The sequence below is a fragment of the Pithys albifrons genome, chromosome 6 (genome assembly GCF_047495875.1).
Source record: "Pithys albifrons albifrons isolate INPA30051 chromosome 6, PitAlb_v1, whole genome shotgun sequence".
In the NCBI taxonomy this organism is placed as follows: Eukaryota; Metazoa; Chordata; class Aves; order Passeriformes; family Thamnophilidae; genus Pithys; species Pithys albifrons.
Genome location: NC_092463.1, coordinates 5,046,940 through 5,059,309, shown reverse-complemented (window position 1 = coordinate 5,059,309; position 12,370 = coordinate 5,046,940). Strand labels below are relative to the sequence as shown.

Sequence of the window (12,370 nt, the reverse complement as noted above, 5' to 3'; positions counted from 1 at the left end):
TTTTGCCTAAATATTGCAAAATTGGAGTGTTTCTTTTATTAGAAGTGAGATTGTGATAAAAACCAACCCAGAGAAATGGGCCAATGGGATCCTGGTCTGAATCACAAAAAGCATGGCCAGCAGGCCCGGGGCAATGATCCTTCCCCTGGACTCTGTGCTGGTGAGGGCACACCTTGAGTTGTTGTGTTCAGTTCTGGGCCCCTCAGTTCAGGAAAGAGATTGAGGGGCTGGAGCAGGGCCAGAGAAGAGCAACAAGGCTGGAGAAGGGACTGGAGCACAAGTGCTGTGGGGAGAGGCTGAGGGAGCTGGGGGTGTTCAGCCTGGAGAAGAGGAGGCTCAGAGGTGACCTCAGCACTGTCTGGAACTGCCTGAAGGGAAGTTCTGGCCAGGTGGGGGTTGGTCTCTTCTCCCAGGCACTCAGCAATAGGACAAGGGGGCACGATGGGCTCAAGCTCTGCCAGGGGAAACTGAAGCTGGAGATCAGAAAAGAATTCTTTGCAGAGAGAGTTCTCAGGCATTGGAATGGGCTGCCCAGAGAGGGGGTGGATTCCCCATCCCTGGAGGTTTTTCAACTGAGATTGGCCGTGGCACTGAGTGCCATGATCTGGTAAAGGGACTGGAGTTGGCCCAAGGGTTGGACTTAATAATCTCGGAGGTCTTTTCCAACCCAATCCATTCCATGATTCTTTTGATTCTTAAAGCTGTAGCAGGTCTTTGATATCCCTGCCTCTTGCCAGAGCTGCAGGTTCCATGTGCCTGTGGAGATCCTCCCCCAATACCAGGACTGTCCTGCTGCCCCACAGCTCTCTGGAGCTCCCAGCCCAGCCCTGAATCAAAACACATCCAACATGTAACACAGCCCGAGCAATGCCCATGGTTGGTGTGGAATATGAAGAAATAATCAACCCCAAATCTCTTTACAGGTAGAACATAATGAAAAGGTAGCACACACAAGAACAACAATTCCAACATCCAACTGCTCCACAGGGAAAACCCACTATGGAAACTGTTCCCTGTACAAAGGGGTTTTGTTAAGGACTACACAGAAATCAGTGCAAACCACTCACCCTTGGGGATCTTAGTTCTACTTCTTCTTTTTCACTTTCACTGCTGGAATAATTTTCTTCTGCTTCTTTTTTAACTTCTGTTGGGGGCATTTTTTGTTCCTCTTTCACACTTTCCTCCATTGGTTCCACGTGTTTCTGTGTGTCTTCTACCACTTTGGGTTCATTGTGGTGGATGGTCCTGAACTGAATGTTTGCAGAGCGACAGTACTCCTCAAAACCATACAGATACCTGCAGACACAAGGGAGGCTCCACTTACACTTCAAAGTCTATTTTCTCTTCCTTCAAATGCATAAAACTCATTTTCCTGCTCAATAAATTCAGGAAAAAAAACCCAAAACAACAACAACCAAACCAACCCAAATATACAACAAATAAAAAAGCCAGAGAAGACTTTGAAAAGAAACAATTTTGCACAAAAATCAAGAGGTGAGAAAAAACACACACAGGTGCTACCCAAATATTTAACATCCTCCCTATCCAGTTAAGAATTTCTGACAGGAAAGCCATGCATGAGCTTGTTCTCTGGTAACTGCCTGTGCACTCTAACCCAGTTACAGGTGAGAGGGAGATGAATTAGCTTATTCCTTAAAGAATAAATATGCAAGTTACAACACACCATCATGTGTCCAAACAACATTATTGTTATTTCCACTGTAACAGCAACCTAGTACATGGTTACCAATTATTCTTTTTATGATAAACACTCTTCTTTGTAAAATACAGACCTTAAACATGGGCCCAGTTCAAATCCCACTGAAGACAGTCTGAATATTTTCATCTTCATCAACATTAACATGAGTTGAGTCATTAGTCATCCCTATTTCCAAATTTCCTTAGGTTCGAGTCAAGAGAACCTCAGTCTTTCCTTTTACTCAAAAAGCCCAATTGTTTCTTGTCAAACTTCCAGCAGGATAAATAACGAAAATAATTTTCATTTAGAAAGTGAGCTTGAAAAATGTCATTCTTAAAAGGTTTCCATTTCAAATGTTAAAACACAACTGAAAACCAAAGGTCAGAAGAAAAAGATTTATGCATTTGTTCGTTACAAGTAATGATTTTACCACTTAATGCTGTCACATGCACACAGTTATGCCCTGAAGCCACTGCTCTACAAATTCTGCAGAGATTGTAATTAAATATGCAACCTGAAACATGTCTTTTTGCAATCAACATTTCTCAGGAAGTTAAAGAAACTGGTATAAAATTCTCCTCACTGCACAAAGCACCTCCAGAACAAGGACAGAGTCTGTTCTTGGGAATCGTCATGAGATGCAAAGCTGAATTTGCCAAAGCTCATTCTATAAGTTTCTTTGTTCTACCCTGAAACAGCATCATCACATGCTGAAGGTGAATGTTTCTTGATAAGAAAATGAGCAGAATTATCCTGTATTGGACACCAGGAACTTAGGCAGCCCTGAGCATTCCCTCCTTTCCTGCACCATTTCAATCCTCAGCACTGGAAAATGCTCAGAACTGTTCATTAACTCAAGAATGTCAAGTGCTGTTTCACTGAACTATCAAAAATTGCTTCAATGTTGTACATGCTACTAAAAACATAGAAAAATGTTCTCACCATTAGACAATACCAGAACTTACTTTCTATAAGCAGTTTTTACATTGTAGGAAGCAGCTGAGTTCAAAATAGGAATGCCAAGGTCCATATAAATTTGCTTCCATACAGCACCGCTCTCAATCTTGGGGGGAATAAAAAAGAAAAAAGCAAATTGTCAGGTTTTGTTAACCAAGAACATTAAGGGTTATATCTAACACAGCCATGAGACACAGCATTTTAGAATCATAGAACAGTCTGGGTTGGAAGGGACCTTTAAGAACATCCACAATTCCAATCCTTTGCCATGGGCAGGAACGCCTTTCAGAACAACAGGTTGCTCAGGGCCAATCCAATTATTCTTATTATGATAAACATTCTTCTTTGTAAAATACAGACCTTAAACATGTGCCCAGCTCAAATGCCACTGAAGACAGTCTGAATATTTTCATCTTCATGAACATTAACATGAATTGAGTCATTAGTCATCCCTATTTCCCAATTTTCTTAGGTTTGAGTCAAGAGAACCTAAGGAACACCTCCAGGGATGGGGCAGCCACAGCTTCCCTGGACAACCATTTGTAGCCATGAGGGAATGGATATATTTAGCCCAGGATGCCTCCAGCACTTACATTGTCACACCCACCCTGCTGATACACCAGCCGAAAGAGTTTGAAGAGATTCAGGTCCTTGTAGCCCAGAACAGGTGGTTTATTGATAGGAGTACCTGGAGAAAACAAACCAGAAACAAGAAGTTATCCCAAAGAACAGTAATTTGCCTCTTCCATTCCTTTAGCACAAATTTGATTACAAATATCCTTCTGCATTTTAAAATCTGTGTTTAATAGTTTAAGGCACGTCCCAAGTTGGTGGATTCCAGTCAGCAGTTGAGGTTTCACCCCACTTAGCTCTGGGGGGTTTATCAGCCACCCAAGTTAATTAATAACCCAAATCCAAGTGGTTGCATCCCACTGATCCTCTCCTGAGCCGGGAGCACAGCCAGAGCTGCAGGAAGCTCCACACAACACCTGAGGAATGCTGGAACACAGCAATGTATGAGGAGATTAACTCAAAACACTGTGGGGTTGAAAGGAATGAGGAAGAAACAGAAATGTTGGATCAGGAGGAGACACAGGCAAATAAATTGTCAGAATGTGAAAAAGAACAAAGCCCCCAGCGGATGTCAATATTGGGACTGTTCCAGGGAAAGGAAAGAACTCAAATCAGATGAGTGGCAATGGCATAAAGAACAATAATTATTTATACAAAGAGAGACCAAAAGTGACTTGGGGCAAGTGGCTGCATATGCAGACAATAATCCTCCCAGCAAGGAAGAATATCAAACCTCTCCCTTGTTGCTTTTTATCTTCCTTCATCTTCATGCAATTACATTTGGAATCATTAAAATAATTTTACAGGACTTTGGGAATACTGTCATGATTACATGAATAAAAACACTCATACTGAGAGGACAGAATGTAGAACAAATGTGTTGGGAACAGAAATCTTGCTGTAAGGATAGAGATAAAAAAAGAAAAAGAAACAGGCAGGGGGAAAGTCCCAGACCTGAAAAAGTCCTGCAGATTGCTCAAATACACCTTATAGAATATTTCCTGGACTGAATCCTCAAATACAGTTTACAAAATGCTTTCTTCTTTTGCTCCACAAGGCCCTGACATGATCCCTACCTGGTTTGTAGTCTAAGAGTGTTTTAAGAAAGGGACTGAGGGAGAAGGAAAAGAGAAAAGGGGGAAGACTCAGGATACCCGAGAAGAAAACTGCATTAACCCAGAAGCAGAGGGAGATTTTTTCCCCCACCCCAACTTAGCCTTGTATTCCCCTAAGGCAGGTTATTCTCCAGAAATGGTGGCTGTGTACAGGAGGCCTCAAAATTATATTGGATGAAATCCAGAACTCTTTGCTGTAACACAAAATCAGTTACTAAACCTGTGATAAGAGCTGGAAATATTGAACAGACTTGGAACTGTTCTCTTAGGATTCTGTGGCCCAAAGCACATCTCCTTAGAAGGGATGCACACCCTCTTTTACAAAGGCAACTGGATTTCTCCAGTAAACCCTCCCCAAAACGAAAGGGGAAAGACTCAGTGTTTGTGTTTTACTCTTAGCTCTGGTTATTTCAAATTCAGCACATCAATGTATTTGCTGCTATGGAAATATATTCAGGTCCCTTTTGTCAAGTAAAAATGAAGAAAAAGAGCAAAAAGGCAGTAGCTGCATTTGTAATTGACCTCCACCGAGGCTGCTGCAGGACAGAGAGTATGAATTGAAACAGTGACTTCATAAGTAAAACACAAAACTTTTCAGGCTTGAATATATTTAAAATGAGGGGGGGAGGCATGAGAGCAGCTGAGGAACAGAAAACCTTCCATTTTAGTGTCAGTCTCATCACAACTGCAAATGTGAATGTCTTATGCAACAGCAGCTCTTCCAAGTCAGCAGGTCCATCCTGCTGCCTCCACAGAGCACTTGCACCTCTGAGATCTGTCTCGTGCCAAGACTTCAACTATTCTAATTTATTAAGTCTCACTTAATTCTGCAGAGACAGACATTTAAAATAACACTATTTTCTTGTTCTAGCTACAGAATAAAGCAGAATCCTTCAAGTTGTGTGTTCAGGTATCACTGCAATGTCTGTGTATAGAATCATAGAATGGATTGGGTTGAAGAGACCTCCGAGATCATCCAGTCCAACCCTTGGTCCAACTCCAGTCCCTTTACCAGATCATGGCACTCAGTGCCACGGCCAAGCTCAGTTGAAAAACCTCCAGGGATGGGGAATCCACCCCCTCTCTGGGCAGCCCATTCCAATGCCTGAGCACTCTCTCTGCAAAGAATTTTTTTTCTGATCTCCAACTTCAATTTCCCCTGGCAGAGCTTGAGCCCATCGTGCCCCCTTGTCCTATTGCTGAGTGCCTGGGAGAAGAGACCAACCCCCACCTGGCCAGAACTTCCCTTCAGGGCATGATCAGGACAGCTTTGCAAGACTGCTGATGGCACATCTCCCACACTCTGCTGGTTGGGTTTCATCATCTATGAGGAGACTCCCCAGGTTCCAGCCTGAGATCACCAGCAGCAAAGCTACCAGCCAGGTTGTCACAACAAGGGATCAACCAAGAGTTTATTTAACAGGGATTGTTGACATAAAAAAGGTTCTGTGAAAGCAAAACAAAACCAAAACACCTCAGGGAGGATTTGAGTTTCCTCTGAGTGCTGTGCCATTAGAAAAGCGGAGGAGAGATAAGAAAAGAAAAGAAAGTTCAGTGTTACCTCTGTCTTCCATAAACTTGTAAAGCTGTTGGAGGAAGTTGTCCCTCTCTTCAGGATCAAGCTCTTCCTCAGGCTGTGAAAACAAATGCAGACAGAAATGAAACAGAAACATACAAAGTAAGGATTTATTTGTACAAAAGCCTAAGAGCAAGAACCAAACCCAAACCACTTCCCATTTGGCTCTGCACCCACCTAATGGTGAAATATGCAGAAAACAAAATTAACTGAGGAGACTGAAGTGGTACCTCAGGAGGAGAAAAAGGAAATGCAGGTCAGGGAAAGCATCAGCCCATAGCAGAAAGAATGTGTGAGCCACAAAATGAAAACACCAATAACACTTGACATAGTTTTCTCACACAGAAGAGCTCTGTTATTTACTGAAACAATTCACAGGAACTCAAGGGGGTTTGGGGTTGGGTTCTTTGCTTGTTTGGGATTCTTTTTTTGCTTAACTCATCTTTCTCTGACCAATTTTAGCTAAGGTTGCAGGACAATTTTTTCTCCAATCATTCCTAGGTTTGATGCTCCAGACAGTATTTGTTTTGTAATTAAGCTCCAATGCTTGATTTCAGCTCGTATTTGGAAACACTTTTAAAGTCACTTCTGTAATTTATTATTATTATAGATTCCTTAGTTTTATCCTTAAAGCTCAAAGAGATAAACACCTAAAACCTTATGGGAACCTACAGCATGAAAAGCTTTTCTTTCATTCAAGTGAAAATCCTTAAAATGAAGTCAATTTATTGGTGGTTGGGAGGGGCAGGGAGAGGAAATAACATCCACGTATCTTCATGGAATTTTGAGCTCCTGGCAGAGACCAAAAATAAAAAACAAACCCTTTTCCCTGCAATGCTTTCTGGATGCCACTTTCTTCCTGCCAGCCTGGCAGTTTGCACAGGCAGGGCTGCAGCTGCCTTGAAGGAAAGACGTACAGTACATGTCAAAAAATCTTATCATTCCATTATTAAAAATAACAGGAAAGTGACAAGTAGTTGCAGAAGGAAACCAGAAGAGCAATTTAAATTTCAGTCGCCTCTGCATTCTGTAAACTTTAAGCTTCAAGGCAGGAAATAAAGCAGGGAAATGGGAATGTAAGTGCTGCTGGGTTGTTAAGCAGAAAGCAATCTGCCCAGCATCAGAATGAATCCCAGCCCTGCCTGCTGCACTGAACCCTGAGCTCCTAAGCCCAGCAGGGCTCACCTACAATCAGGCAGAGACAGTATCTGTGTCTCACTTTCCTATTTTTTCTTGGGGAATAACTGGAGGAAATCAAATGTGTAATCACAAGGTTGTACAGCACCAGGTACCATTTGCTCATGGCACATTACAGGGATTACATAAGAAGAAACAGTTATCTATAGAATTAGCATGTTCTTCCAGGTTATCAAGTGAAGTATTGCTATAGAAACCACAGCTTTTTTCTCTCCATCTAAACTGCAAACTCACTCCAAGATCGAGAAATTTCTACCATCTACTGTAATGTTTACTGGTTCAAGGCAATATGGCTCAAACTATGCAAACTAAACACATCCAAATAACAGTAAACCTTCAGAAATATTTCTGAATAGTTGAAATAAAACTATTTATTTTGTGTGGGCATAATGACAAAGCAGAACTGTAGGTCAGAGCAGCAGAAATGCAGGTCAGAAGGAGCACCCTTGCAGTTAGAATTTAACCCTTTCACTGAGACCAAGTATTTTCATCTGAAGAAAAGCAACAAGAAAAGATGAAAAGCTTTCCCAGACTTACAGGGTGGGGCATAAAACCTGGCTGTAATGCTCATCCATCTGTGTGAGACACCCCAACTCCTGACCCTGCTTCTCTCTGTGGATGATGTGCAAGTTCCTTGCCAGAGGGAGTCTGACCTGTGCTGGTACCAACACCAGAACACACCAAATCCTCCTGAGGAGCCACCTGAACAAGCCCTGAGTAAGTCACCACCACCTGAACAAGCCCTGAGTAAGTCACCACCACCTGAATAAGCCCTGAGTAAGTCACCACCACCTGAATAAGCCCTGAGTAAGTCACCACCAGTTTTTTGCTACGAGCCAAAATGAGAAAGACCAACCCTCATGGAGATGCTTATTGCAACATTAGGATACATGGAGTTTTATCAGAGGTCATTTTTCTGTCAGGGTTATCTGTTTGAAACTGGACATAATGAACTGCCAGAAGCATCCACTGTTCTAAGAGTTTAGTTTTAAATACATCAACCACCACCTAAGCTGCTGTATCAGCAACCTCAAATCTGCCCCCATAGTCAAGGAAACACCTGAGAAATGTTGATGCCACATCCTGTGATCACCATCAGCAAGAAACTGGACAGCTAAAATTCCCAGCATTGATTCCCAGCAGGAACCAGGGTGAGTCTGCCACCCCCCAAAACTCACTGCTCCTATCCAGACATTTATACCCATTTTAGACTGACATAAATTCTTTCCAGAGAGTAATCAGGCATTGGAATGGGCTGCCCAGAAAGGGGGTGAATTCCCCATCCCTGGAGGTTTTTCAACTGAGCTTGGCCGTGGCACTGAGTGCCATGATCTGGTAAAGGGACTGGAGTTGGACCAAGGGTTGGACTTGGTGATCTCAGAGGTCTTTTCTAACCCAATCCATTCTATGATTCCATGAAAGCAAGTTCTGTCTCTCCATTTCATTCTGTCCTACACAGATGATGCAAAAAAGGGGAGTTGTAGCCAAAGGTAAGTCCAAGTGAGAGGCAAAACATGAAAATTTCAAGTGGCAGGAATTCAAAACTGAGACATTTCTGCTGTTCATCCAATACCCAAAACTAAATCAACAGGAGAAAACCTTTCCAGTTTCAGGATGAGAGGCTGAATTTCATTTAAAGAAAAATAAATAAGAATCTCCAAGGTGCCCTTTTTCTAATTTAAAGATTAAAATTTTATGTGTTTGAGATTGTTTCCTCCTTTCTGATTAGCAGGTCACAATAAAATCAGCAATGAACACGAGATCTCTCTACAAGGGACACTCTTGTTTCCCAGCTCCATTTCTTGTTGCCTCCCAAGTGATACTAACAGTGTTCACGTATTTTGTTAAAATTGTTTTGACAACAACAACCAGCAAATAACACAACATAAATCACACAGAAACATGTAGAAAACTGGCTTTGCTTCACTCGGTTTCGAGCCACTTAATTCACCGTGAGCTTTGCCTCTGTCCTTTGCACGATCTTAACCAGGAATGTGGCTCTGTTATCCTGACTCATCATTTACTCTACAGAAAGATGTTAAAGCTTCTGTGGGTGCCAACCTTTAGAGCTGAGTGGGAGCACAAAGGATGAAAAGAGTTTCTTCTACAAAAGGAAGGACGAATTTCTCCCTTCAAGCACGTTCACCATAAACTCAGTCAATCCCAGGTGAGGCTACCAGGGACTGATATTCCTTTTATGTTATAAATAGACTGACAAGACCATAAACTCTTCTCTGGAATACATGGAAGCTGAGAGGAAGAACAGTGTATACAGGATTTGGAGTTCAGAGGAGTGTATGATCAAGACAAGCTGGCAGAATTAATGTAATTTTGTTGTTTCAAAGTATTTCAATGCGTTTTCATCACTTGCACATTTGCCTTCTGATGCTGAGTTTCAACACCAATTAAGGAAGCGAAAAGAATTAAACTGATTGCAACAAGTTAACAGTTTTACACCATGTGGAGATGAGAGTGGTCTTGAAATGTTAATTTCTACCAACAAGAACTAGAAATTCAACCATCCTCAACAATGACTCACTCAGAGCTGAGCCTCAGCCTTCAGCTCCTCACGGAGGGACATTCTGGGAATGCCTGTTGGCAAAAAGCTGGGAGCAAGAGCATCTTTAAGGAACATTTGTGCTTGGGATGATGCAGGCTGTGCTTCTCAGTAGCCAGAACTCCTACAAACACACAGATGCATGAGAAGGAGGATTAGCTAATCAATGTTTAGCTGTTTTTAAAGGTTATTCTGTGCGTTTCACATCACTGCTTTGGGGGTCTGTGTACGCAAATCATGGAATGGCAGAACGGGCAGGGACACCTCCCAGATTGTTCCAAGGCACTTCCAACCCGGCCCTGGACTCTTCCAGGGATGGGGCAGCCACAGCTTCATGAACTTTGTAATGACTTTTCTCCTGCATTTAACTTTCAGATTCAGCTTTTTAAGGTTATTTTAAAATGCCAGTAGGTTGCAACAGACACGGATGATCTGGGTATCATTTTATGGGATCTCCCACAGTCACTGAGAGAAAAGCCTACAAGGGAAACAAGAACTATTTTGAAGCAAAATGTAAATATTTTAACAGTTGACTACTGATTATTTGTAGGAATCCTGAACCTCCTAAAATTACAGATTTCTGATCCTTCCTTTATGAACTCAGTGCTAATAAAATATATGGTAACTACTTAACTGAAATCCTTATTGAATAAGAACCCTGGAAAATGCCTGGCATCTTCCCCTTTCAACAGTGTAAAGCAACTGTGACTGATGTTTCTTGATGCTGTTGTGATGCAAGAACCCCAAAAACATGAGATGAATGCCCCTCATTAAATGTGCTACACATACATGCTCCAGGTGACTGTCAAAATAAGCCTGAAAGAAAATCCCTCTAAGCAAACACCTGGAGGTGCTACAACAATTCCCTCAATGAGCCATGAAGATGAGCTTGCTGGAGGATTTTTCTGAACTAATTCCTCACCTTTACATCTGTCTTAAATGAATGTATATTAAGAACTCATACTGAAAAGATATTTCAAATAACTGCATGTAAAATCTTCATTCTGCTGGAATCAGAGTGGCCCATGAAGACTGAGAGCCAAAAGCAAATGCTGCCTCCACATTCCCTTGTAAAACAGGGAGGAGTATTTGACCAGTTAAACTTGAGGAACAAACAGGATGGGTTGCAATGGATTCTACAATGGATTCTACAGTTTCTCCTACCAGCACATTTACCTGTCTGGAATCCTTTGCTTCACATTTAAATTATTCCTTCTGCCCTGACATACAACTTAAATACAAGCAAATACAACAGCAGATATAATCTGTTTCTAATAAAAATCAGGTGATGCTTCAACAAACATCTATGTGGAGACACTGGGGTTAAGATTTTCTCTTTCCTTTTAGCTGCAGTCCATTCCTTGACTGCCAAATGGACCCTCGAAACAAAGTGAATTCTCTTCTTCTGAGGTGTTGAAAACTGCGTAAAAAGAAAAGCAATATCCAGATTTTTATCTGGATTCAAACTAATTGAGTGATTTTGTCAGTCTCCATTTGATTTAGACTTTCCTACAATATCTCTGGATTTTCTCACTTTTTATAACACAAGTTATTAAAACCTTAATTGTTAAAGAAAAATAATCCTGAGTTTCACCATACATTGCCAAAATTCCAGCAATCTGAACGTGCTGAGGAGCTCTGGGTAATGCAATCCCTGCTGAGGGCAATGATAAGCACATTCCATGTTGTTCTCCTTTCTAGTCAAGTGTGGACCACACAAGTCACTTCCAACTGATGAGGAGAAGCATTTCACCAGCACCATGTTTGTTCCCACTGCTTAGGTTACAAAAGCCACCCAAGAAAGCCTGGAAACCTGGTTGTACCACTTCTATCATCTCTTCAAGATGCAATAAAAAGCAACACAATTAGAAAGACAGTCTGTCAAAACAGAGTTACAGATTTTTAACCCAGATACTGGAAAAATGGTAGGATCTATTATCACCAGATACAGAAGATCTCTCTGCTCCATTACCATTGTAAAAGATCCTACTTCCACAAAACAGGATCCCTTCTATTCCAGAATTACACTCTTGTGCCTGACTTTATCCTGTGGTTATATATGAAGTAGGTCTGTGTCCATTTGATTATTTAATGAAGGCCTATCAGGCTGGGCAGCAGCTGGATAGGCCCTGACAGCAAAACTGCTGTGCAGTTCAGAACATGGGAGTAGGGGAAAAAAAAGGTGTTTTTAAAAATCTCACTCCCATATAACCAATTGCAGTTCTCAAACAAGAAAGTCCACTGAGAATATTCTGGGAGAGGATGGACAGGAGCTATTTTTGACCTTGATTAATGAAGGAAGACCTCTAAGAAAAGTAAAATTTTAGCAATTCAACATCTGTATTCAAATACAGGTAAGGAGGAAAAAAAAAATCATTCACATGTCAATTCTCTCTCAACCAAATTCCCTAAATGCTGTCTAATGGCAATATCCAGCATGGCCCACTACTAAAATAAGATGTATTCTAACAGCTGAATCAGGAATGTGATTTAATGGGCTCTCACGACAGTTGTGCTCTGACATAATCTAAAAAGATTCATATCTATCCTCTGCTATCCTTCTGTAAGATGAAGATGCTCACCTTGTTTTTACAAGTCCACTTGTCACCTGGGAATAATGGATTCCACAGCTTCTCCTATCAGCTCATCCACCTGTCTGGCATCCTTCGCTTCTCTACTTTACATTAACATCATTC

General features: G+C 41.6%; 1 protein-coding gene across 4 annotated transcripts in view; it reads right to left on the bottom strand.

The window, feature by feature from the left end:
- The window catches only part of ARID4A (AT-rich interaction domain 4A), a 56,068-nt gene that overhangs the window by 19,315 nt on the left and 24,383 nt on the right, over positions 1 to 12,370 (bottom strand). For all 4 annotated transcript variants that reach the window (XM_071557292.1, XM_071557293.1, XM_071557294.1 and 1 more), the window contains exons 12-15: positions 5,906 to 5,978; positions 3,250 to 3,344; positions 2,665 to 2,762; positions 1,068 to 1,296 (exon numbers count right to left, since the gene is read on the bottom strand). In XM_071557292.1, coding sequence (XP_071413393.1) covers positions 1,068 to 1,296; positions 2,665 to 2,762; positions 3,250 to 3,344; positions 5,906 to 5,978 — 495 coding nt within the window. The remainder of the gene's footprint in view (positions 1 to 1,067; positions 1,297 to 2,664; positions 2,763 to 3,249; positions 3,345 to 5,905; positions 5,979 to 12,370) is intronic.